The 26,725-nt window shown below is 43.0% G+C and overlaps 1 protein-coding gene and 1 non-coding gene across 2 annotated transcripts; one reads left to right on the plus strand and one right to left on the minus strand.

The window, feature by feature from the left end:
- The first annotated feature begins 2,165 nt into the window (after positions 1 to 2,165).
- On the plus strand, positions 2,166 to 25,342 carry SLC10A6 (solute carrier family 10 member 6). The gene is made up of 6 exons (XM_059666022.1): positions 2,166 to 2,790; positions 14,795 to 14,913; positions 16,528 to 16,616; positions 19,534 to 19,709; positions 22,131 to 22,288; positions 23,705 to 25,342. The coding sequence occupies exons 1-6, from the start codon at positions 2,414 to 2,416 to the stop codon at positions 23,920 to 23,922; spliced, it is 1,137 nt and encodes a 378-aa protein (XP_059522005.1). The 5' UTR covers positions 2,166 to 2,413; the 3' UTR covers positions 23,923 to 25,342.
- LOC132223794 (U6 spliceosomal RNA) lies at positions 18,433 to 18,539 on the minus strand. Its single transcript, XR_009450521.1, has one exon. It is a non-coding gene; the product is annotated as a U6 spliceosomal RNA (small nuclear RNA).
- Positions 25,343 to 26,725: the final 1,383 nt, after the last annotated feature.

Consider the following 26,725-nt stretch of genomic DNA (forward strand, 5'->3'; position numbering starts at 1 on the left):
CCCCACATGGAGAGAAACTTGGAAAAGCCTGAGCAGTCACCTGTAGGCTCTGGTTTCAGTTGCTATTGTTTTCTTTATATAAAAAAAAAATGTTTGTATTGATTTTAGAGAGAGAAAGGGAGAGGGATAGAAATATCAATGATGAGAGAGAATCATTGATCGGCTGCCTCCTGCCCACAGCAGGAGATTGAGCTTGAAACCTGGCCATGTGCCCTGACCTGGAATCCAATCATGACCTCCTGGTTCATGGGTCTACGCTCAACCACTGAGCCACACCAGCCGGGCTCAGCTGCTATTGTTTTTGTTGGTACTTTTTGGCCCCACCCAGTCTAATGGCCCTTACTGCTGCCTTCGGTCCCAATCCTGGCACACACAACATGGTTGCTAGGATGTGGCCTCTTAAGGTTACTTCTCCTCAGGTTACAACCACCCAGTCATTGTGTGACATCTGGACTGGATGTCACCGTCTAGACATCCTTTCATGGTGGGCTATGGGACCCTGGCATCTTTTCCTGCCAATGGGTGTCAGTTGGAACCATCCTAATTCAGGTGAAACATCCGATGACCATACATTGCAAAAGGTAGTGGCCACGGTCACGTGTCCCTCTAGGAAGCTCCTTCAGTGCGGAGAGCGCATGCAGGTGCCTCCTCCAGCTACCTGCTAGCACCTGCTAGCACAGCTCCTCATTCAGCAATGGAGGTGCTGACGCCTCTTAAATTTGTAAATTCAGGTGACTCTCCTCTTAAATTTGTAAATCCAGGAACAAAGAAGGTCTGCCAAGGAACTTTTTGACTCTATCCAGAAAGAAATGTCTGATCCCTTCTCTTATTAAATAACCCAATGAAAAAGTTCTGCTTCATCAACAGGCACCTATGCATAAAGCACTTAGCATGCTCCTGTCACCCAGTAGGTACTCCCCAGATTAGTTCTCTCCCTCCTCCCCTCCCCCTTAACTCTGCCACACTTCTGCATTATTGTGGCTGGAGGCACGGAGCTTTGACCGGTCCCTGAGTGTCCATTTCTCTGCTTGGCTCTGTGTGAACACACCTCAGATGGCTCTGGGTTGCCTCTGACGGGCTCTCCAAGCTGGGCGTGAACTCTGGCTTGTTGTCAGCATAAAACAAAAGTTGGTGGCAGCCAGTCATCACTCTGACCTCCGGCGGCCTCCAGCAGGGTTCCACCTTCAGAGCTTCCTTTCGGGTGTTTTGGCCTAAGGCATCTATCCTTTCTTCAAATAGGTTTTATTTTACATTTGTATTCAACTCATATTTTTTTATACAGTAAACAAGCCCATTTTGTCATGAAGAATGTGCTCATCAAACCATGAACAATGCATAGCTGGTCTCCCCTTTAAGACAGGCGGAGGCATTTATAAAGTGTACCTTGTCACCAACCCTTGCCCCACAAATAACCTCCTGCTCTCTGTGGGAAAGGGTGTGGCCTCTGCGTTTTTGGAGGTTTAGTTTCACAGACCCGTGTTTTCCTCGTCTGGTTTCGCCAGCGGTGCCCGGTTAGAACACACAGAGGGGCCCTGGGCCATTGTGGTCAGAGGCTGACCTCAGAGGCTTCTCAGACTGAGCTTTTGACTGCATTCCCTCCAGACGTCACAGCAAGCCTGAGGGTGTATCACAAAGCCGCACTATCCTCCGAAAGAAACTGACAGCTCCCTTGCATTATGTTGGGAACAGAAATGAGGTTCCTCGTTTCATGAGGCATAATCAGGCTTTATATCACATTATTCTTGCAGGCATTTCATTATTGACTTTAGACACAAACTCAGAGAAGTGGAAAGAAAAAAAAGGGGGACTAATTTTAAAGTGCCCTTGAAATGAGCCTTAGTATCTCCTGCCATGTCCTTAACTGGCAGCCTTTGGCTTTAATATTTTCAACAGAAATTCTTTGCTAATGCTTTGCTCATGACACAGGGCTTTGGTTTAATTGCCTTTGTTTTTTATTTTTTTTATTTTCTTCCAGAATTAGCCTCTCTCTCTCCGAAAAAAAAAAATTGCATCCTGGCTCTTTGAAATCCCCACTGAATTTGGAGAAATTACATCTTGGCATCCACCCTACTTTCCTGAAACACAATGTGAGGCTGACGACACAGCCCAATCACTCCACTTGACAATGAGTTTGCTTGTCTCATTTCTCTTTAAGATTCAGTGGTGAGTAAGAACAGAAGTGGAAAGCCTCACTTAGCGCAGTTTATTATACGTTTCGTGGCCAGGATAATTGCTTTTACGAAGTCGTAAAGAAATTGATCAGATTAGGGTGAATCAAGCTGGCTGGCCAATAGCTATTGGAATGATTCTCCACGTGTGACTTTGTTGCATTATTACAAAACGTGGCAGGATAGACATGCCCAGCCGCCTCGGCAGACGTTCACTCGTAATGCTGCCTTAAGGAGATGAAGAGATGAGGACAAATTGTTCCAGCGGCTCAGCCTGCGCTGCCAACAGTTCAGAGGAGAAGCTGCCAGTGGGGTTTCAGGCACCTGGGAACCTGAAACTTGTCTTCACAGTGGTGCTAGCCATGATGATGGCCCTGGTCATGTTCTCGCTGGGGTGCTCTGTGGAGATCCGGAAGCTGTGGTCGCACATCAGGAGACCCTGGGGCATTGCGGTGGGGCTGCTCTGCCAGTTTGGGCTCATGCCTCTTATCGCCTATCTCCTGGTCATCAGCTTCTCCCTGGAGCCCATCAAAGCGATTGCTGTCCTCATCATGGGGTGCTGCCCGGGGGGAACCGTCTCAAACATCTTCACCTTCTGGGTGGATGGCGACATGGATCTCAGGTAAGTTACCCCAGGAGCGCAGTCTTCCCCTGGTAGCACTTTGCCCGGGGGTGGGAGCTAACTGACACCTTTCGTGTTGAAAACTCTGCCAATTTTTAGGTGGAGAACCAAGTGGGAAATATTTTACAGAGCCTTGTTCAGTCCTGGAAAGACTTGCCTTTCAGAGCTTAACATGGATGTTTGCTGTGGTTGTCCTCTGTTGGACTGGTAGCTGCTTTTCTGAGTGGAGGGCTTTGGTTTATATCTCCCAGGACATAAGCTGAGCATCCCAGGAGCTAATGACGGGGGCTTGGAAGCTGTCGTGGTGATGGTGGTGGTGGCATAACCAGAATCAGGCCTTGTAGCTCTACCAGCAAGTGTCACACCTACTTCATGAAATCAGTGTTTTGGGGATGGAATGAAGGCGCTCAGGGCTACGTGATTGATGTATCCTGGTTTAAGTGCCGGTGGTGGCCTACTGAGTCAACTTGGAGAGCAACATAAAGATTTATGACTAAAAATGTCCTTCCTTGTTGCTTTTCACATGCTTTAACATTTATCAGGAGAATCCTATTCCTTTCATTTAGGCCAGTGACCTTATTCCCAATCATGGTGTAAACAAATACCCCCAGGAGACGTTAGGCTTCATCACTCATCTATGCTTTAATGAGGATAAGTTAATCGAATATATATTGTGATGGGGGTGGGGAAGGGGAAGAGAGCATTTGAGGAAAGAATACAGGAGTCACAATTGAAAAAGTGAAAGAGCTAAAAGCAGTATCTTTCCAGATTCTTAGCTTACTGATGAACAAACTGTTTCAGGTCCTGCCCAGGGAAAGAACTACTTATAAATGTAAATCTTCGTTTGAGGTGCATGTCATTCATGAGATTTATTATTTGATGAATGAATGAATCAGAGGTGCTGACTGTGCTGGGAGTTGATGTGAGTGAGTCAGCTGCACAGGTGGGTCTCTTGTTTCCTGCGTGTGCTGAGTGGGTAATGTGGAACATATTCCACCTCTACATTTTAATGGGGACAGACCAATAATTAACTTTGACATGGCAATGTTTTAGTGACCCACTTATCAGGGATTTGAAAAGAATCACTTGATGCATTGCTAATTAAAAAATAAGCTGCACTGATATGCATTGCTAATTTAAATCCAATAAAAGATGATCATTAACATAATAATTGGGAAATGATAAATATCCTTTATTCAAAGTCCACAGGTCAGCCATAAGTTTTGGAATCTGAAAGTTTTTGGAAAGGAAAAGGAAATATTTCTTGAGTACCCTGATTAGGCATGAGGTAGATGCTTTCACGTGTTCTCTTTCTCTTTCTCTTTTTTAAGTCATCATCTCTCTCCAAGACGATATGAGTTCTCATCATTGGTCCCTTTCCCTTCTTTCTGGGCTCTCATAATAACCTTGCACAGGACCTTTTATTTTTCGGAGTTTTACAGCTGAGAAAATTGTGACTCAGATGGGTTAAGCGCTCGCCAAATGCTACAAATGGGTATGGCAGGACGCGGATTTGAATTCGCATCTGTTTCTCATCAGGCTGCAGTTGAGGCACTTTCTTCCCTGCTCCTTACACACGTTCTGAATAGGAGCGGAAATCTGTAAGCAGTGTTCTCAACCACTCTGTTCTGGGGAAGAGAACGTTTATTACCTTCCTCTCATATTAGTCAACATTGCAATAAAAATACCAGTGAGTAGGAAGTCTATAAAATATAAAGCTCACTGTACTTCACTTAATTAGCTTTAACTTTGGTCAAATTATTTAATCTGTAAGCCTCATCTCCTCATTTGTAAAATTGGGTTAAAATTACTCCTCACAAAACTATATTTTAAGGAGAAAATGTATATGCAGAATGCCAGGCACATAGTGGGTATGCAGTAACTATTAGCTACTGTACCCTTTTTCTTTTAAAATTTGATTTTGGTCTCACAAATCAAACAAAACAAAACAAAACAAAACAAAACAAGCAAAAAATAATCTGTAAGACATGACATTTTAAAATTGGGACTAAATATTAGATTTTCAAAAGCTTATAGAGACAAAAATCATAAAACCTTAAGTCTCAGTAAAAATTGCAAAAAGAGGAAGATTCAGTATTATTGAGTGAAGTAACATCCAAGTTCATTACTTTTCTTCCCACTTGATTACCAATAAAAATAACTTTTCAGCAAAACTCAATAGATTGTCAAAGATCAGCATCTGGAACAACAACTTCATTTTGCAAATGAAGAAATTGAGATTTAGCTCTATGCAGATCACTCCGAACATGTTTCTCATGCCTTAACTCTGTGTTCATTCAACCTGCGTGCAATCCTCCACGTGTTCATTCCATGCAGGGCATTTCAGAATCAACGTGTTTGAACCAGTTTCTGCATTCTGAGTATCTGATCACGACACCTATCATTTTCCATCACCCAGGCTCACCATCTGAGCAGTCCCTTGACTCCCTTCATTCTTCACCTTGTTCACTCAGTCTGCTGTCTAGTCCTGTAGCCCATCCCCCTGCATGTCACCCATGCCTATTGTTTTCCATCTGTCCCCACTGCCATTGTCTCAGGCCAGGCCCTCACAATTGCTTTATTGGCTGTTATGGTGTCTTTACAAAGTTCTCCCCACCGTCAGTCTCTCCATCATGGTTTTGTCGTAAGCGGATAAAGCAGGCTCTGGGCTCTGATTGCCTATATTTAAATCTTGACTTGGGACCTCTTTTCTGTAACTGGAAGTCATAATACTTTACTGTATTGTAAAAAGAAAGTGAACATGTGATACATATGAAGGTTTCTCAGTATCTTAGGTAGAAACTAAGCCAGGTCTAAGCTACTTCTCCAGGTCTATTTCCCATTAATCCCTTAAACACAATTGGCCTATAGTTCAATGGGCTACTCACTGTTCTCTAAACGCACCCCCCACATTTCCAACTTTCTTTTGCCTGTGCTGTTCCCACAGCCTGGAAAGCCAACTGTTGGCCCGATTCTATCCCAAGTCAGATGTTTTCCTTCATTCCAGTTGTTCTGGAAAGCAATTGGCCTGTATGTATGGAGAACCAAAGACATTATCTTGCCTCTGGACTGAGCTCAGCTGATCTTGCTGGGCTCTCTCACATGTTTGGGCCCTGGCTAATGTAGACTGGTCTTAGTGGCCTCAGCTGGGCACCCGGGCATCCCTCCACCTGGCCTCTCATTCTCCAGCAGGCTAGCCTAGACCTCATCACATGACAGAGGCAGAGCTCTGAAAAAGAGAAAGCATACCAGACCTCTTGCGGCTTGCGCTTGGAACCCGTTAATCATCTTTCATGGCTTTCCATTGGCCAATGCAAATTTCAAGGCCAGTCCAAATTCAAGGAAAGAAGGAGTAGTTTCTGCCTCTTGATGCAGTAAGCTGCAAGGTCACACTGCAGAGGGCATGGATGAGAAAGGGGTGAACATCTGGGGACATTTTTGCAGTCTCCTGTGCTGAGGATGGGCAGACTTCTTGTCTTCGAGGGTAGGACGTGACAGCTAAGATCTGGGAGTGCAGTAGTTAAGTGCACCACTCTGGAACCAGTAAGTAGACCTGTTGCTCATTGGGTGTCTCGGTAGATGACGTAAATTCTCTGTGCCTGAGTTTCCTCACTTCCGAAATAGGGAGAAACAACCTACCTCGTGGGTTGTTGTGAGGATTGAATGAGTTAATACATATAAAATGCTTAGAATCCCACCTGGCACAATATGCTGTATGAGTTATTGTTATTATGTGGGGCAGACAAAAGAGCACTGCAGTAGGGGGTCTGTGTTCCAGTCTCTGCTCAAAGAGAAGCTGGATGTCGGTTTCCTCACTTGCAGAATCAATGAGTTAGACTGTCTGAGGCCTTGATGGTAAATAACACATACCACACAATTTAACCCTTTAACCATTCTTCAGTGTAAAGCTCAATGGCATTAAGCACATTCACGCTGTTGTACAATCATCCCCACCATCCATCTCTAGAACTTTTTTATTTTCCATTAAACAATAACTCCCCCTTCCCTTCAGTCCCTGGCAACCACCATTCTACTTTCTGTCTCTATGGATTTGGCAACTCTAGGTGTCATAGATGCGAAATCACAAGATATTTGTCCTTTCATGTCTGGCTTATTTCACTTGGCATAATGTCTTCAAAATGCATCAATATTGTAGCCTGTCAGAATTTCCTTTGTTTAAAAAGGCTGAATAATAATCCATTGTGTAGCATCACATTTTTTTTTTTTTTGCATGTTGCATCACATTTTGTTTATCTATTCTTCTGTCCATGGACACTTGGGTTGTTGCCACATTTGGCTACTGTGAATAATGCTGCTATGAACATGGGTTGTAAGTATCTATTGCAGTCTCTGCTTTCAATTCTTTTGGGTATAAACCAGGAGTGGATCTGAGGTCTTTTAAACACCTTGTGGCAATAGGAAGAGAAAAGCAAATGATAAAGTTTGTGTCCCCTTCTCTCCACCCCAGTTTTGAATGTTCCTCCTGAAACTCTTTGACGGAGATGCCTCTCCTCTCTCCATAGCACCAAAGATGTCACTCTTTCTTGTCATCTGTTGGAAAGCCTGGCAATAGTTGGGCTGCTTAGCTGCCTCAACCACGAGGTCTGTAAGTTCCTTGAGGGTTTTTCCATTTCCGTGTGCTCAGTGCCAGCCTGGTGGTGGTAGGTACTTGATAAACACTGAGTGAATGACAAGGAACCTTTCTGATGGCCTGTGTGTGTTACACACACTTCTCTTGAAATGCAATCAGTTTACCGGTGCAACTCAAGACAGCCCCGTGTCTTTAGTTTGACGCTTGATATCTGAGGTCTATGTCCCCTTAAGGCTGTATTTGTGTCCTCAGCTGCAGAGAAATTCTGACCACTGAGCAGTTCAGTGGCCAATTTTGACCATTGAACTTTAAAAGATCTCTTGGTTCTTCAGCAGAGACTCTGGAAATAGGACTTCAGATTCTTCAGGTTTGTCTGCCATGGTCTGGTGGAGAAGTGATCATCTTAAGAGACAGAACGTAGGCCCGGCTGGTGTGCCTCAGTGATCAAGCATTGACCCGCGAACCAGGAGGTCATTGTTGATTCCCAGTCAGGGCACATGCCTGGGTTGCAGGCTCGATCCCCAGTGTGGGGCGTGCAGGAGGCAGCCAATCAGTGATTCTCATCATTGATGTTTCTCTCTCTCGTTCCCTCTCTCTTCTCTGAAATGAACAAAAACATATTTGCGAGGGAGAAAAAAAGAATACCAAAAATAAAAACAGACAGAACTTAAATTGAATCCATGTGACGTTGTGTAAGTTTCTGTAACTCTCTGTTCCTTAGTTTCCTGGTCTACAATGGAAATGATATCCACACATAGAGGATAGATGAGAAGAGAAAATGTACCTAAAAGCATGGGGCATAATGCCTAGCAGGTAGTGCTCAATAAATGCTGGTTATTGTTACTGAGAGGCAGCAGACAGGAGTAACAGTTCTATTTGGGGATGGAAAACCTGGCCTTGAACTCTTTTCTAAGGCCAAGTCTGTTGATCCGATCTAGCATACTCCATGTCTGTCTGGCTAGCAGATAATTTTAAAAAAATTTTCAGTGGGGAAGTAAGCATATACTTTGATAGATTTGAAGTTCAGAGTTTCTGAATTTATTGGTTTAAAACTAAAACATCTTAATAATTTAACCGCAATTGCTAAATGGTACACTTATTGATGCTACATTGTAACATAATGTGATTATGTCTAATTTCCACGTTTTAAGGGAGGTTCAGGATTTTCTTGTTTGTCCAGACTTGCTGAATCTGTCTCATTATTTATTCTCTAGAACAGTTTGGGGATGGTGATGCCATTCTTAGTGCAAGTGGGATCTTGTTATATCAAAGTCAGATTTTGGCAACAATTTTTCTCTATGTGAATAGCCGAGAACCCCAGTTAGCCACGTCCTCTGTTTATACCGCGCTGGGATTTCATGGCGGTGAAACCAAAGGTGGGACTTTCCGCTGCCCTCACTCATCCTCACCGTGTGCTTCCCCAGCCTTGTTGCCATTTATAACCGTTGGCAGGGCACCAGGATCCTCTCTTGCCATTCCCGTGAGCATCATGGGCTTGAACAGTTGTGCAAGGCTGGAGGCAGTAACCTGTGTAGTCAAGGATATAGAATCAGTCTGATGTAAATCTCACACGTCACTTTCCAGTCACGAACCTTACCTTTCTGCTGTCTGAGCCGAAGCCATGGGGGCTGGGGTTGGGGTGGGGGAGAGGGGAATGCTTTGCACATTCTCCAGGAGTTCCAGGGTAAAGTGATTCATACGGAATTCTTAACAAGACTTGGTCAGGTGCAGAGCCAAGGAATGTGGTGTTATCACAGACTCGGAGTTTGCAAACGCTTCCCAGACGCATTCTCTTCAAGGATCCAGAGGTTTGAGAGCTGTGGCAAACTGCTTTCTTCCTTGATCTGCTCTCTAGCTAGAAGAGGTCTTTGCTCAAAGCAAGCATTATTTTTTTTAAATATATTTTATTGATTTTTTACAGAGAGGAAGGGAGAGAGACAGAGAGTTAGAAACATCGATGAGAGAGAAACATCGATCAGCTGCCTCCTGCACACTCCCCACTGGGGATGTGCCTGCAACCCAGGTACATGCCCTTGACCGGAATCGAACCTGGGACCTTTCAGTCCGCAGGCCGACGCTCTATCCACTGAGCCAAACCGGCTTCGGCAAAGCAAGCATTATTAACAGGATAAAATGATATTAAATGTCCAATGGAATGAAATATATGCAAGAACGGCTAAGAAAAGTTTTGAAAGAAGAAAGTGTCTGCTCTATCATTTATGAAAACACTGTAATTTGAACAATTGGTTTTTGCTAAGGAAAAAAAGAACATTTTGAATACACTTGAACATTTCATGCCTAAGGAGGTTGGCACTTCAAGTTAGTGGACAATTGTTAATTTAGCAAATAGTGTGGGCACAGTTGCCTCTCGATATGAAAAGCAATAGAGTAGCTTCATACCTTATACCATATATAACATACCTTCTAGATGAGTTAAAAAGGAGATCAAGCTATAAAAAAGTGAAAAGTGGGAGCAGTATTTGAATAGCCTCAGGAGAAGAGGCGTCTTTAACAAGACAAGAAACTCAGAAGCCATAAAAAATGGAGAGATTTTACTGTCTCATCGTTAATTATTTATTATGGCAAAGGTCATAAGCATAGTCAAAAATACACAATAAACTTGGTAGAGATATTTGTATCACAGATGGTGATAAATGCCCTAATTTAAAAAGGGCTCCTACATTTGAGAAAAGAAGAACTCAGGCAAGCACGGCTATTTAGAGGGGACCTCCAAGAGGCCAGCAAGCATGAACGTAAACATGACCTCATTGAGATCGGGTGTGTAACAAAATAATAGCGCGATGCATTTTTCAGTGTTCTTCTGGGAATTACAAGGGATCAGTCACACCCAGTGTAGGCAGGATTATGAAATGCAGCAGTCTTTTTGGGAAATAATCTGGTACTATCCTAAAATAAAAGACTTTGGACATAGTAATTCCACTTCTGGAAATGTAGTCTACAGAAATAAAAGAATTATTTCAAGTGAAATATGTCAGAGCATGTTTATTACAGCATTGTTTCCAATGGAAACACATTCAAAGCCATTTATTCATCATTAACAAAGCCACTGAAGACATTATGGCATATTTATATTGTGGCATACTCTGCAATTTTAAAAAAAGCATGAACTTAGTCTATGTGTGATGTCCTGAAAGGATGTCTATGATGTGAAGAGGGGAAAAATAAAAGCAGCCTCGTTGCAGAGCGACATGTATTACGTGATTTCTTCAAAAAGAAAAAAAGAATAATCCTCTAATCATTGAACAAACATGTTTGAAACAGGACTGCTTAATAGAAAAATAAAAGAGGGGAAGGGATGTTTACAAATACTTGTGAATTACCTAAATCTGGATTTCTGGAAAGAGCACCACTCAGATAAATAGCTGCTCCTTAAAATGTTACATTTGGTCCAGCCGGTGTTGCTCAGTGGATGAGCGTCGACCTATGAACCAGGAGGTCATGGTTCGATTCCCAGTCAGGGCACATGCCCAGGTTGCGGGCTCAATCCCCAGTAAGGGGCGTGCAAGAGAGAGCCAATCAATGATTCTCTCTCATCACTGATGTTTCTATCTCTCTTTCCCTCTCCCTTCCTCTCTGAAATAAAAAAGAATATGTTAAAAACAGAAAAAAAAATAAAATGTTACATTTGTATTCGGAAGAGCATGATTTTAATTGTTTTCATAGAAAGTTTCCATTCCATTTGCTATGGATGTCTACCATTTGAATTCAGTGTAAAAGGGCCATGTTGCTAAGATGTTCAAGGCTCGCCTGCAGTCACATGACCCATGAAGGAGGCAGCAAGAACATTTTCTAGCACCAGTGTATTAACATGTTGGTTCATCCTTTGGTTCATGGATTTATTCAGCAAGGATACAGGGAGCTCCTGCTTGCCGTGTTTCTCAGCACGAGGCTCTGCCGGGTTTCTGGGGGTGGGAGGTCAAGAAGGCCCTTGCCTCTAAGAGCTCACAGTCTGGGGCACAGCGACAGGGACGCAGCTCTCATGTAGGTGCAGAATTCGTGCAGCATGTGAGTAATGCCAGGTCATGGGTGTCCAGAGGGCAATGGCAGCCATCCCCGGAGGAGGGCAGGTAGGTGGTACACAGCGGTGCTGAGGACGGAAAAGCCCACGGCCGGCCAGGGTTGGCCAGGAAGTGCTTTAGATGCCTCATGCAGTGTATGCATAATGCTAGCTGTAGGGCAAAGCCCACCCAAGTAAAATATGACAGAGGAAACCTCACCTAGCCAGACTGGGAGCAGTACTGCACGGTCCTCCACCAAGAGGGAAGGGACACTTATTAGTTTATTATTATTATTTAAAAAAACTTATTGTTGAACGTATGACAGATGTCCCATTTTTTCCTCATTGACCCCCTCTGCCCTGCACCGCCCCACTCCGGGCTTCACCACACTTTTATTTTTTTTGTAAAAATTTCAAATATATAAAAGTAGATAGAATAGTACAGTGAAGCCCGATGCACTTCACCCAGCTTCGGAAGAGCCCCCAGCAATTACCAGCCTCGGATCCACTCCTTTCCCCTGCTCCCCACTGGGCCTGGGCTTGGAGCCGGTGAAGTCCTGGGTTTTGTTGTGCGGTGTGCTGTTTGCCCAGCTGGTCAGGAAGAGCAGCATTCAGCGTCCATAAATAGGTCCTACGTGCTTAAGCAGATTGTGTAATATTTTTCCGCCAATTTGAAGATAAAACAGTTCCTTGGCCTGGAGGATATCTCATTTCCATTTACCTCACTCCCCCCCCCCCCCCCCCCCCCCCCGCATTGTACTGATTCTTTCACTGGTTCTATCACCCGGAAAGGGAGGAAAACAGCTCAGGGGTGGGATGGTGGTGGGAGGTGGAAAGGGTCGATTTGGGGTGGAGACACCAGAAATTGGGGGGAAGTTGGGCGGCACTAAATCCACCCCTTGGGTTCTCATCCTGCATTTCGCCTTCAGTTGGAAGATCTCTTTTCTTAGCTTTCATGGAATGAACCTCCTGCTCCCACCGCGTCTCTGGGCTTTCTACATGCCATGCGCTCTTCTCCTGCTTCCCAGGTCAGAGCGGGGAGGGGGGGTGGGAGGGGTGGTTAGCGGGGAGGCTTCCAAAGCTCTGCTCCCAGTGTCTGGTCTCTCATTACACGCGCTTGTGCATTCCATGCATACATGCTCACGTATGTTAATGTGTAACCAAGTGCTTTTCTCCAAAATAACTAAAGACAAAAAATAAGACCTTACATATTTGGAAAAAATAAAAACAATGTATTGTACGAAGCAATAACTTATTTCGTACGGTGTAATAAAACCACAGCAACCAAGATAACATTTCATCAGAAAAAAGACTGAACTACTGATACATGCTAAAACATAGATGAACCTTAAAAATATGACAAGCGAAATAAGCCAGATAATACATGTAATTAAATTTATAAGAAATGTCCAGAATGGGCAGTCCTATAAAGACAGAAAATAGGTTAAGTATTGGTTGCCAGGGGTTTGGGGAAGAAGGGGATGAGGAGTGACTGCTACTGGGGTGGCTTTTATTTTGTTTGATGAAAATATTATGGACATTGTTTTGTTGTTGCACACTCTTGCGAATATACTAAAACCACTTTATTTTTATATTTTTAAATTTTATTTTTAACTTTATTTTTATTGTTGACACTCTTACAGATGTCCCCACTTCTCTCTCCTCCCCTTTCCCACCTCCACCCAACCCCTCCTTCCCCTTCCCTCTGGCCACCACACTGTTGTCTGTGTCTCTGGCTTTGCATATATATTCTTTGGCTAATCCCTTCACCTTTCATCCAGTTCCCCTTCCGTCTCCGCTCTGGCAGCTGTCAGTCTGTTCCATGTATCCGTGCCTCTGTTTCTATTTTGTTTGTCAGTTTATTTTGTGCACTAGGTTGCACATATAAGTGAGATTATATGGTATTTGTTTTTCTCTGACTGGTTTATTTCACTTACCATAATTATCCCCAAGGCCATTGGTGCTATTGCAAAAGAAAAGATTTCCTTCCTTTTCATGGCCACACAGTATTTCATTGTGTAAATATACCACAGCTTTTTTATCCACTCGTCTACTGATGGGCACTTGGGCTGCTTCCAGATCCTGGCTGCCATAAATAATGCTGCTATGAACATAGGGGTGATATATTCTTTCGAATTGGTGTTTGAGGATTCTTAGAGTAAATTCTAAGAAGTGGGATCACTGGGTCAAAAGGCAGGTCCATTTTTAATTTTTTTGTGGAAACTATACTGTTTTCCAAAGTGGCTGCACCAGTCTGCATTCCCACCAGCAGTGCACTAGGGCTCCCTTTCCACCACATCCTCTCCAGCACTTGTTTTGTTGATTGAATGTAGTCATTCTGACAGGTGTGAGGTGATATCTCATTGTGGTTTTAATTTGCATCTCTCTGATGATCAGTGAGTGACATTGAGCGTCTTTTCATATGTCTTTTGGCCATCAGCATGTCCTCTTTGGAGAAGTGTCTATTCAGGCATTTTGCCAGTTTTTAAATTGGACTGTTTGTTTTCCTGGTGTTGAATTGTATAAGTTCTTTATATAGTTTAGAAATTTCCCCTTATCAGGTAAACTACTGACGAATATGTTCTCCCCGACAGTGGGTTCCCTTTTCATTTTGTTGATGGTTTCTTTTGCTGCGCAGAAGCCTTTTATTTTGATGGAATCCCATTTGTTAATTTTCTCCTTTGCTTTCCTTGCCCCAGGAGATGTATCACAACATATTGCTATGAGAGATGTCTGAGATTTTACTGCCTATGTTTTCTTCTAGGATTTTCATGGTTTTACGACTTACATTTAAGTCTTATCCATTTTGAAGTTATTCTTGTGTATGGTGTGAGTTGGTGGCCTAGCTGCATTGTTTTGCACGTACCTGCCCAATTTTCTCAACACCATTTATTGAAGAGACTGTCTTTATTGTATACTCTTGCCTCCTTTGTCAAATATTAATTGACCATATAGGCATGAGTTGATATCTGTACTCCCTGTTGTATTTCATTGATCTCTATACCCATCTAAAAACACTTTAAAATGATGAATTTTATGGTCTGTAAATTATATCTCAATAGAAAAGAACTGTATAAGGAAAAAGTACTTGTTACTATAATTAGCAGACCATTTAGGACAAGTATATCCTCAAGTTAATAAGAGGATAAATGGTGCTGGAAAAAATAAAATAAAAATTTAAAAAGTTAATTGATGGATGTCGAGAACTGCTAGAAATCTTTTCCTAGACCACAAGTACCACCATCATTTGTTGAATAATAAGACAGGAGTGATCTTCGAGTAAGTTACCCCATGTAATCTCTAAGAAGTTGTGTCCGATAGTTACATTTGGTTAGCAAGCTAACGTCTTCATTCCAAACGCTCTCTCTTACACATTATTTTAATTTTACTTTCAGCATCAGCATGACAACCTGTTCCACAGTGGCTGCCCTGGGAATGATGCCACTCTGCCTTTATCTCTACACCTTGTCCTGGAATTTTGAGCAGAATTTCACCATTCCATATCAGAACATAGGTCTGTATGAGCTTATGAAATGAAAGAGTAACAGGAATGGGGATGGTAAGAGTAATAGCTGTTGTTTACTAAGTGTCTCCTTTAGGCAGGGTTGTTTTTTTGTCTTTGTTTTGTTTTGTTTTGTTATTGCTGTTACCTAATTTAATTTTCTAAGTAACCCCACAGTACAGATTCTATTACTAGTGCCATTTCCTAGATTTTTCAGGATTAGAGAGATTAAGTAACTTGACCAAGTTTGTGCAGCTGGTAAGGACAGCACCAGAATTCTGACTTAGGAATCTGACAGCAAAGTCCAAGCTCTTAACCCCTACATAAGCTCATGTTTGAAAATAAAACCAGAAAACTTATTTATTAAAAACATTTATATAGTTTATTATAAAGCAACTGGACTCATCATGACCGAAAGGTTACCTGGATCGCAGCAGCTCTAATGAGACCTCAGTTCCGACCAGTCCACCTTTCACATTGCCTGTGAGCCTTGACTTCTTTGCTGATCAACAGAAATGATTCCTGTTGATTATTGAAGTGTGTCCACATGTCACAACTATTCTCCTTTTCATTCTCTCTTTTCCTGAATATTATTTCTCATCAAACTCTGCCCAGTTCCTAGAGATCTCTGTGGACTCACCAGGCTTAGAAGAAAAACTGGATAAAATGATCTGCCTGTTCTAGTTTGGTCAGAGTCTCTGGAGAGCTGGTAGAAACTATGACTCTTAAAAGTCTAACATGTCAATCTGGAGTCTCAAGTCGGCACTTGGAGGGCTTGCCACCCCTTGCCCATATTTCAAAACCATGACTAGCGCCATCTTCTGATAATAGCTGGAGACTATTGACTTGGTTAAATTTGCGGGAAATCTTAACTTAGAGATCATGATTTTGTGTACAACCTATTCTGATTAGTAAGTTACTTAATATATTGTTTTGATAACATATTCTGAAAGACATTCATAAATAATTAAAACCCAAAATATTATGAGCAATTCGTATAACTTTGGAGCCAGTATTGCAGGCAAGTGGCTCTGGAAATGTCAGCGTATGGATGCCGTTGGCAAGATGACCCCTGCTCTACTGAGCCTGCCTTCAGTGCCTTTATTCGCTTGTGTTAATTAAAAGGCATTTTTTTCCTACTTGCCTTTGGGTTACCTAGCTACACTTGGAGACTAGGAGAAATGGCTTTGGTAAGTGTAACAAGTGCTGTTTTTTATGTCTGAAACAGGTATTCTTACTTTGTGAAGCAAATGGCCCATTGGCGTCCAATAGGGAGCAATAGCTGTGGTTGCGGAGGGGACCCCATACAGAGCACCAAAGATGATCACAGATTAAAGAGCGTCCTCCTGTGTGCTAACTTTACATTTCCAGTTGTCCCTGAAATTCCATGGGGTTGTCAGAAGGATTCTGAGAGACATGATGGACCAAACATGGTGGCACTCAGTCGTATCAGATCCCCTTCAAAGACTGTCTTCCAACGATTGAAAAATAAAATAAAATTGGAGGTGGATGCAGAAGCAAAATGCAGCTTTAATGAAAGCTTTTATCTAATTGAAATAGAAATTGTTGAGGCTCGAGGGTTAGGGTGAGAGGCGATGCCGTCTGAGGGATTTCTCTTCTATTCAGGGATTTCCCTCCTGTGCCTGACCGTCCCTGTGGCCTTCGGTGTCTATGTGAATTACAGGTGCCCCAAACAATCCAAAACCATCCTCAAGGTAAGCAGCTCCGCCTAGCAATGGGCATTTCCTCAGACTCAGAGGCGTAACAGACGGGTGTAGCAATGACTGAAACAAACAAGCCAGGCACATGCGGTCCCACACCCAGCAATTTTCCCCGCCCGGCCTACATTTTTGGATCCTACGTCCAAGTTTCCTCGGCTTCTCTAAGCCTTGCTCTGTCCCTCCCATAGACCCATCGGCCGAGGCTTAACGCCACCCGGAAAGTGTGGGACTCCCGCCGACAGGAGTGACAGGTGCTGAGGCCTGCGTGCGGTCAGAGAACCCAGGGCCCATCCACCCCCACGGCTTCACACGGGCGCCCAGGCGGCCGCTGTTCAGGGGTGCGCGCCGTGGAGCCCAGCGTTTAGGGAGCAGAGCTGGCTTCATGGAAGAGCGGACCAAGGGCTGTCTTTCGGAAACATTCCTGGGGGGAGCGCCTAAGGTTGTAGTTTGCACACACGGGCCAGGGCTGCCGGCCCGTGAAGACCTGTCACAGTGAGATACATCGTCCAGGGCACGTGGAGGAGCCTGGCCATGGAATAGTGGTAACCGCAACTCCCGCCGCCTCCTTCCAGGCCGTCTTGTGTTTGCGGGAGAACCAAGCACATGTCCCCGTTAAATGGCTTGTGAAAATAACTAGCTGGACAGAGGATATTCTCCTGGGGTGCTTTCTGATTTCCCAGTTACATATTGTTTTATTTATTTATTTTTATAGATGCTTATTTTTAGTGTGTATGTTCATGTGTGTGTGTGTGTGTGTGTGTGTGTGTGTGTGTGTATATATATATATATTTCAGAGAGGAAGGGAGGGGGAGAGAGAGAGATACATCAATGATGAGAGAGAATAATTGATGGGTTGCCTTCTGCACACCTCCCCCCCACTGGGGATTGAGCCCACAACCTGAGCATGTGCCCTTGACCAGAATCGAACCCAGGACCCTTCAATCCACAGGCCGACACACTATCCACTGAGCCAAACCAGCCAGGGCTATGTATTGTTTTAGAAGGCAGAGACTTGTATGTGCTACTTTCATGAAGAGTTTAAAAGTGCTGTAGTTTTATTTTGCATTCATAAGGAAGTAAGCATTGGGGCTAACCGGGGGTTCAGCAAATCTGTCCGAGTTCACTTCAGCTGAAGGTGCACAGTTTGGTTCAGTTTAAGCGCCTGCCATTTGGCTCTACCTGGCAGAACATGGCCGCCCATTTGCCTGCACAAATGGACGCTGCTTTCCCGGTTTGGCCCAAAACCAAACCACCGCCACCATCCCTCCAGTGAGACGAGGAATATGAGAAAGGGAGACACGCAGACAAGTCAGCGGGCACAGAGCGCTGTGGGAGGCTTCCACGGTGCGTACAGGAGTGATGTTATTTTGGTAAAAGAAAATGTCTAATGAGGCAGTTTATGGTTATAATTTTGTTTATAAAACAAGAGAAGAAAATATGATTATTGGAACCTCTTACTTTTCAAGTACTCTACCCTTGATTATTTTCTAACAAAGTCAGTCACGATTTTGGTGTTTCCAGATCTGTCAGTGACTGTGGGGAAATCAGATATATTTTCTGTAGGTCAGTTTCATTTCTGTAAAGGTCAGATTTAAAACCCTTTTCCTTTGGCTATTCCATTGTATTTGTGGCAGCAAATTTTTAGTAATATGCATAAATATCCTAGAGTGCCTTCATTAAAAAAAAAAAGGCTGGGAACATTTCATCATTATTTTGGTATATCTTCAATCTGTTCTTCATCCTCTTTTTAAAAAAAATATAAATCACTGTTTTATTTTATTTATTTAATTAATTAATTTACTTATTTAAAACAAATATGGAACTCTTCATGAATTTGCATGCCATCCTGGCCCAGGGGCCATGTTAATCTTCTCTGTATCGTTCCAATTTTAGTATATGTGCTGCCGAAGCGAGCACTGTTCTTCATACTCTTTTAATTTAAGATCTGATTCATTTTCTAAACAAATTGCTTTCTGTGAATTTTAAACTTTCAATCCCCTTTTTGGTAGAAAGATGCAGGCCTTCTCAGTGTGTTCCACCATCTTCCAGGGAGGTGAGGCCCAGTCTGTCCCTGTGTTTGGGCAGTAAAGGTGACCTCCGGAACACATCAATGGCACACTGAGTTGTTTTTGTTTTGTTTTGGTTACCCATGGCTACCTGAATCATTTCACATCAAGGTTGATGCTGTAACTAGGTGCATAGTTTGCTGTCAACCTGGTATGAATGGGAGCTTGCCAAGATCCTGATCTTTCCCAAATATTCTAGCTCTTGTTTCTTTCTTATCTGATCAAAGACTCAAACCACTGGAAAATTTTCTGTTGACTTTTTTGTTTCTGATAAACAACAAAAGAGACAGCATTCATTTAGGAGAGGGTAGAAGTATTTGTCAGTACCTCTCAGATTACATTAATTAGCTCAGATTGTCTCATGAAGAATGGGTAAATTTCACTTGGAGGAGAGAAGGGCAGGGACCGAAGCAGTAAGAAGCCACTGGTGGGTGAAGAGATGGTGGGAAGAGAGCGGGGGATGGTCAGGTGGGAAGGATCTCAGATAAGAGGGTACCAGCGTGGTATCTAAGAGGTGTGTGTACGGGTGTTGGAGGCGTATTGTCAGGTTTCACTTATTTCACAAATATGTCCTATCCATGAAAACGACCTCCCAATCTTTCTGACCAAATCCTCCACTTAAAGGGAGAAGATACAGTTCATAACACAAGAAGACTGAGCTTCGTGTTGTGCCTTACCAGTTTCTAGCTTAGCCAAGTCACGTGACCACTTTGGACCACAGGTTTATTCTCTGTTGAATGATGTATCTGGTGGTCTCAAAGTCCTCTTTAGAGTGGTGATGGACTTTGCATGGTAGAATCTAAAGACCATGATGTTTATGTACTTATTTTATTGGTTTGCTTTAGATTGGGGCCATTGTTGGTGGGGTCCTCCTCTTGGTGGTCACAGTTGCTGGTGTGGTGCTGTCGAGAGAATCTTGGAATCCAGACATCTCCCTACTGACCATCAGTTGCATCTTTCCTTTGATTGGCCATGTCGCGGGCTTTCTGCTGGCACTTCTTACCCACCACTCTTGGCAGAGGTACAGTTAAACTATCCATAAACTTGGTTGAGAAAAATAAATTAAACACATAGCCTTTGTTGTCTGGCTGAGTCTGGAAACTCAGAGAGTTTTGACTTACAAGGTGGATGGAACAGGACAGCTCATCATACAGAGGGTGAAAAGTTCACAGTGATTCGTTATGTAAATGAAAGCAAAGGCCAGATTGATGGACGCTGTAATCTGTGACATTAGGATTTGGGTGTTGATACCACTTGTAATCTGGACACCTTGCTCTTCATATTCTAGTGGCTAAATAGGAGGGGTGAGATGGTTTCACTAAATAGAGAGATCATTCCAGGGCATGAGCAAGTTCAAGAAATTAAGCATATATGCCTTGTTTGTGCCAATTTTTAAAAAGGTGCTACTTATGAGGGGCAAGAAGAGAAAGGGTCAACTTGAGAAATAAAATAGAAATTTATCTTAAATATTATCATTACAAATTGGGGAATATAATTTATAAATGCTGTGAAATATTAAAAATGATAATATTCCATGCTATTGGAATAGATGAGATGAGCATTATTATACACTGTTGGGGGTAACATAAATTGGCATAAACTATCTAAAAGGCAAGTCACATCGATAGCCTTATCAATATTTATAGCTAGCAGTGGTTTTACCTCTGGAATTCTATCCTGAAGCTATCAGGTAAATGCACAAATATTGATATGCAAAGATGTTAATTGCAGTGTTATTCATAAATATAAAAAAATAGAAACAATTTAAATATCTAACAATACAGATTTATTTCATGATGTGGCTATGTGATGGAATATGATGTATCAATTTTAATTCTTTTGAAAATACTTAAGAGATAAATTTGAGTTAAAAAAAGAAAGGAAAACAGTTGCATTTTGAGCCTCATCTTATAGAAGGAAGAAAAAGAATTTTACGCACAAGAAAATACTGGAAGAAATATACCATATGCTAATAGTGTTTATTTTGAGTAGTGGGATTAAGACTAATTTCAATTAACATTTTTGGTATATTTTTTATGTTTTTCATTGAGCATGTAATTCTCAATTCTTTTAAAATCAGAAAAGAATTTTGAAGAAAAGTAAACTATGCAGTTGAACTCCAAAGGTGGAGTTTGGGGAAAATGTCGTCGGCCTCCTGCTGCTTCCAGTTCACTTGGGAACATTTAGGATTGTCCAGAGTACGGGGTGCGGCTCCACCACGAGTATCTCATTTACTTGCTACAAAGCCTCAGAGATATCATCAGGAATTTGCAGATGAGCAAACCCTTTGGAAAAATTAAGCAACTTGACCAAGTTCATTGAGCCAGAATGTGGTAGAGTTAGGATTCGGACCTGGGTTTGCTTCCAAAGTTAGGAACAGTGACTGTGGAGTGGTTGAAACATAATTGGATCTGGAGAGAAAGTATTCCTATAGCAAAGAGTAGTCAACAATCTCATTTCCCCGCCACCTGATGGCTTAAGAAAGATCAGGCCTGAGATACCGCATGTGCCCAGTGAATGGCCCAGGTGTGAGGTCCAGCTGGTAGCTTAGTTGTATGAAGGTAGGGTAGTCTGAAGAAAGCATAGCAAGCAATGGGGTCACTGTACATAAGATAAGAGCCACAGAACTTGTCCTGTGACAAGTGAGGACATTTTCACTCCCACATTCCACACCCACATTCCAGTCCAGCTTACCTCCTGAACACCTCTCCTCCCCTCCATCCATAAAAACCTGACGACTCCCTTTATAACCTGGAGACAGAGGAACCTGCTTCCTCCAGCCTCAAGGTCCTGCCTGTGTCTTCTTTTTTCTTCCCCCTGCTTTTTCTTTTCCAAGTGAGGTTTATTTTCTTTTTTTGCAATTAGAAAACCAATAAAATGTAGGAAAGTGGAAAAGGTCTTTGTGTTTACTTCCAAGTGTTGTTTAGTGTCTACTGTTCCTGTCTCTAACTCAGCGTTCCCTTCTCATCCCGAAGCCTCTGCTTTTCACAGATTGGCTTCAGCACGTGCAGTGCCTCCTGGTAGGCAAACTCACACCTGTCCCTGGAACTTTAATTTCAGTCATTGTCCCCCAGTAAATGCCTCTCCCCTCTCCCCATCCTTTCATCCCACTTCCTCTCTGAAGCCTTCTCTAACCACTGACGCCCCTTTTCTAAATGTCTACAGCATCCCCCCGATTTGTCTGGTGGTGGTGCTGAATTTTCCCGTGTGTATAGCTTGACTTTTCAAGCAGATTCCTAGGGTGGGGTTCCTAGAGCCCTCCGCCCAACTGCCTCTCAGGAGGCCACCTACAGAGTAGGCACTCAGCAAGTCATTATTGAACGAGTAAACACTTTTAGGGGCCTAAGCCCACAGCGTACATTTATTGCTATTTGTAAGAGAACATTTAAGAATAGTCCTTATTGCTATTATGTAACTCTTGAAAAAAAAATGTTCATTGTAGGTGCAGGACAATTTCCTTAGAAACTGGAGCCCAGAATATTCAGATGTGCCTCACCATGCTGCAGCTCTCTTTCACTCCCCAGCAGTTGGTCCAGATGATTAGCTTCCCCATGTCCTATGGACTCTTCCAGGTGTTGGATGGATTTCTCATTGTTGCAGGTGGGTAGAGCCTCGTTGGGTACACTTGACCGAAGATTGTTGAGCCAACTTACCAACTCCCTTTTCAGTCCAAACATGCACGGGCCGTCCTCGTGATACATTTTAGCCTGACATTTTTTTTTTTTGGCAAATAAAGGGCACCAATGACATCCTTTACCACAAAGTGGAAGTTTCACAGAAAAATATACAAAACCATGGGACAGCGAGCTGACAAAGATAAACAAGTATGCTTCACAAAAAAATAGTGCACTATCAAAACTTAGATTTCAGGATTGAGCAGTCTCCAGGAGCAATCACTTATTTCAAAACAGACACTGTGTTTCATCAAGAGCCAAATGTCAAGTTATTTCACAGTGTTCTGTGGCAAAGAATTGTGCTGAATGGCTGTGACATATTTTTCAAATATAATACATACACAAATATTGAAATTAATTGTGTGTGTGTGTGTGTGTGTGTATACAGGGTGGGGTAAAAATAGGTTTACAGTTGTTCATATGGAAAATAATACAATCTATAATAATAAAAGGATAATATGCTAATTAGACTGGACATCTTCCGGATGTCATTCCGGACTTCCTTCCTAATGAAGCCGGAGCCGGAGGGAAGCCAGCCACAGTCCCTGGTGCCCATGGGCGGCCCCAGAGAAGCCAGCCTGGGTCCCGGGTGCTGGAGGGAAGCCGGTGCCAGCAGCTGGGGGAAGGAAGGCTGACTCTTGCACAAATTTTCGTGCAGCAGGCCTCTAGTTAATAAATAACAAATAAGAACAAACTCTGCGTTTCACGCACTGACAACTATACACCTACTTTGCCCCACCTTGTTCGCTGTCTACTCATACAGCCAAATACACATCATTTTGGAATCAGTCACTATTTAGACTCATAAGGAAAATTTAAAAAATATATAGATGGGCAGATATGAACACACACATATGTATTTTAATCTTGGGCCATGGTCAATTTTTATTATTGTCAGGGAACAGGCGCTGAGTAAGTCTCAGTGATTGCTGATACAGCTGATTATATACTGATTACTGATATAACAATCAATATAAGGAATACTGGGGGTTTACTTTTCCAACAAGATAAGGGAAGTCCTCAGAGACACCTGGACTTCGACTCAAGCTTGAATTCCTTCTCCTGGTGAGACCGTGAGGGAAGGAACATGGGATTCCCAGCTCCATGGGAGTTGCTGACAGACTGACAGTTGCGGCGGGTGAGCCGTCGGTGAGCTGATGACTAAGTCTCATTCACAAATGGTCCATTCCAGACAGAGTTGCCATTTTGATACAATAAATTATTTTGTTTCATAGTTTCCTGCGTGTTAATACATACATGACCCACACAAATTCTCAAGGTCACCAAATTATAAACCTTGCTAACATGATTTTTTAAATTACTTGTGTGTTTTCGCATCTAGCATATAAGCTGTACAAGAGGAGACTGAAGAATAAACACAGAAAAAAGACCCCGGGCTGTGCAGAAGGCTGCCGCAACAAGAGCTCCACCTCTCCCCAGGAGACCGGTGCTTTCTTGGAGGTGAATGAAGAACTCGCTATAACTCCTGGGACATCAGAGCCGATGGATCCCCCCGTGGCTCTCGAGCCCATGGGCCCCATCTCCTCATGTGCGCAGTAGCGGCTTGCTGGCCCGCCTGGGCGCCGGCTACCTCCGCCGGTAGTAAAGCTGGTGCAGGGCTGATGGTGGATCTCATTGGCAAGGCCTGTGGGAATAGCTGTGTTTTTGTGTGGGTTGTAAATCTTCCCAGGATCCCTTCTTGCGAATGTATTCTGCCTATTTCAGGGAGTCCTTTGGGGTTTACACCACATATTTACTAGTGGCTGTGTTCTTGTCTTCCCAGTGCTATGTGCAGTCGTCCTCCCTGTGGCTTTTAATCCCAGGAGGGGAGGGACTCTGTGCAGAGATGCGATCTCCTATTTAGGGCAAGGACAGTCTGAACCCTCTTGGCTTTGGGACGGTTCTTTGGAGCAGTGGGGAGGAAGCATACAGGTCTTAGAAAACATGGGGTCTTTTCTCAAATGATTGCTAAACCTTAAGGGCTTAGAGTCTTTTTGGATTCTAACTGTAATACAGGTTTAGAGGAAAGTTAATGAACACTTGAGGTTAAAAGGTGAATGCCCATGTTTTCACTCCCCAGTGATAGGCACATGGATATCCTTCATGTTTACACATTATATCACTTTAAAAAGCCTGGGCTTTTCCCACGTATACTGTCTAATAAGTCACTTAATGACATATTATGGGGCACCTTCACACGTCGGTCTGTGTTGACCTGCCTCACTCTAGAACAATGGCTTTGTAGAAGCATTTCACTGCCCGGAAGGACTGACTGATTTAAAGTTCCCCATTCATGGGCATTTAGAGAGCTTTCAATTCACTGGCATTACGATGCTGCTACACACACCTGTGCCCTCTGGGGGCATGTCTGTAGGGTCACTTTCTACAACTTGAATTGCCAGACTAATTGCACAGGAAAATGCTGGACTCTGCCCTCGGCAATGCTGTGTGCGCAGCGGTGCCGAGTGGGCCTGGGTTCCCATCGCCCCAGCTAAAGGATGATCGGTTTGGATTTGTGCGAGCATCTCATTTAAAGCTGCATGTAATCAATTATGAATAAAGTATTTTTTTCATGACCACTTGCCTACTCATGTCCTTTGCCTGCTTTTCTATTTCATTTTTTCCTTTTTGATTGGTAAGTTTTAACACATTATGGAGAGAGACCCTTTGTCAACATTTTACCTGCTCATTTATCTTTTGCTCTCTGTAATGCCTTTTGCTGTACAGTTTTATATTTTTTACATATTAAGCAGTATTAGTTTTTTAAAATAATGTTTTTGACCTCAATCTCTGTCCAGTGTTGGAAATTTATATTTTTATGTGATTGTGAATTGTGAAAGGATTCCTTGTTGAGAATGTATTTGGCCCCTTTTCAGGGAGTTCATTTTGGGTGTGTACTAGGGGCTGTGTGTACTGCCTGGCATTGGAAAACCCATCCTCCTCCTCTATTCTTACATTAAAAATATTTCCCATATACTTTTATCTTGATTTTATGAAAAACTAAACATATACATATTTTATTCCTTTTTGAAATGTATCTTTCTGTATGGTGTGTTAACCCTACCAGACCGCTGTACCGATTTTTCGGTAATTTCCGAATCCGCCGCTATACCGCTGTACCTAATTTTCGGTACTTTGCCTAGACCTATTTTCTACAATGTCTCCAAGTTCCATCTTATTCTAACCACTTGTTTGCATGTAACTAACATTTTTCTATATCATGTTGGTTTTTTCTCTTTAATGCTCAGGAGCCCAGGTATAGGGGACAGTTAGGTTCAGGGCCTCAGGTCTGGTATGGTTAAGAATGTAATCTTTTCATGATTAATTGTCCCAATATCACATATTGACTCATTCATCTTTTCTGATTTCAAGTGCCTCCTTTATCACCTAACTTCCTATATAATGTTCTTTTTTTGTTGGGATTCTATTGGGTTCCATTTTCCCCCCTGTCTATTCTCATTTGTAAGTTTTGAAGTGTGTAAGAAAGTGTATTGTCTGAGATAAATCTTTACGATTTTATTTTGTAAGTATTCCCAAGAACTCGTGGGCTAATATAATGCCCATGATTATTACGGTAGTTTCACAACACTTGGACAAGCCTTTGTGGTGGCACAGACAGAGCCCCATGCGGTATCACGGGTGTATTTACATGGAAAAGAGCTCCGCAGACCTTTGCCGGGGCTATTAATTCTCCAGGGCTGCCTGACCCTCGGGGGTTCCCATTTACCCTCCTACAAACAGAAGGGTAGAGAAGCTGGTCCAAGTTGTGCACAGGCACAGGCACAGGCACAGCAGCAGTAACCAGGCAGGAGGGTTCCTGCTCATGGGGAACCTTTTCTCTGCCAACGGGCATTTGGATGTTTATCACATCATTCGAGGGCCATACAAATTATCAACTTAAAATTAGCCTGCGATATTTGGCCAAACATTTAATGAACTCACCCCTACTGCCTCGGCAGGGCCAGGCCAAGTGATTTTGTGGGCCTTATCGGCCCGCGGGCCAGATGTTCCCCACCCCTGGGTTACAGTCAGTGGGGAAGAGATCATCGCACTGAACACAGTAGAGCTGCCCGTTAACAGAGATGCCAGGTCTGAAATGAGCATGACCATGAGTTTTAAAGACTGCACTGAAAAATGAATTTCTAAATTGTTTCTCTGCGGAGGAACTTAATACTAAACCGTAAAATCCAACACACTGTTCTGCAAGGATTAACTAGCTGGTCAGCATGGTCAGCATTTACCATAGGACACTCCCGGGACAGGTCTACCAAAAGCCATTCCTTAAGACAGAAATAACGCCAATACGAGGGTTTGGGAGTAGTCACGTCAGAAGCCTTTCATCTCCAGGAAAGGTTTGTGCATG

The sequence above is a fragment of the Myotis daubentonii genome, chromosome 1 (genome assembly GCF_963259705.1).
Source record: "Myotis daubentonii chromosome 1, mMyoDau2.1, whole genome shotgun sequence".
In the NCBI taxonomy this organism is placed as follows: domain Eukaryota; kingdom Metazoa; phylum Chordata; class Mammalia; order Chiroptera; family Vespertilionidae; genus Myotis; species Myotis daubentonii.

Excerpts from the sequence above, each read along its gene's own strand:
- SLC10A6 (XM_059666022.1), top strand. The coding sequence starts at position 2,414 with ATGAGGACAAATTGTTCCAGCGGCTCAGCCTGCGCTGCCAACAGTTCA. Across the intron at positions 2,791-14,794 it reads GATGGCGACATGGATCTCAG|CATCAGCATGACAACCTGTT; the intron begins GTAAGTTACCCC and ends TTTTACTTTCAG. Across the intron at positions 14,914-16,527 it reads CATTCCATATCAGAACATAG|GGATTTCCCTCCTGTGCCTG; the intron begins GTCTGTATGAGC and ends TCTTCTATTCAG.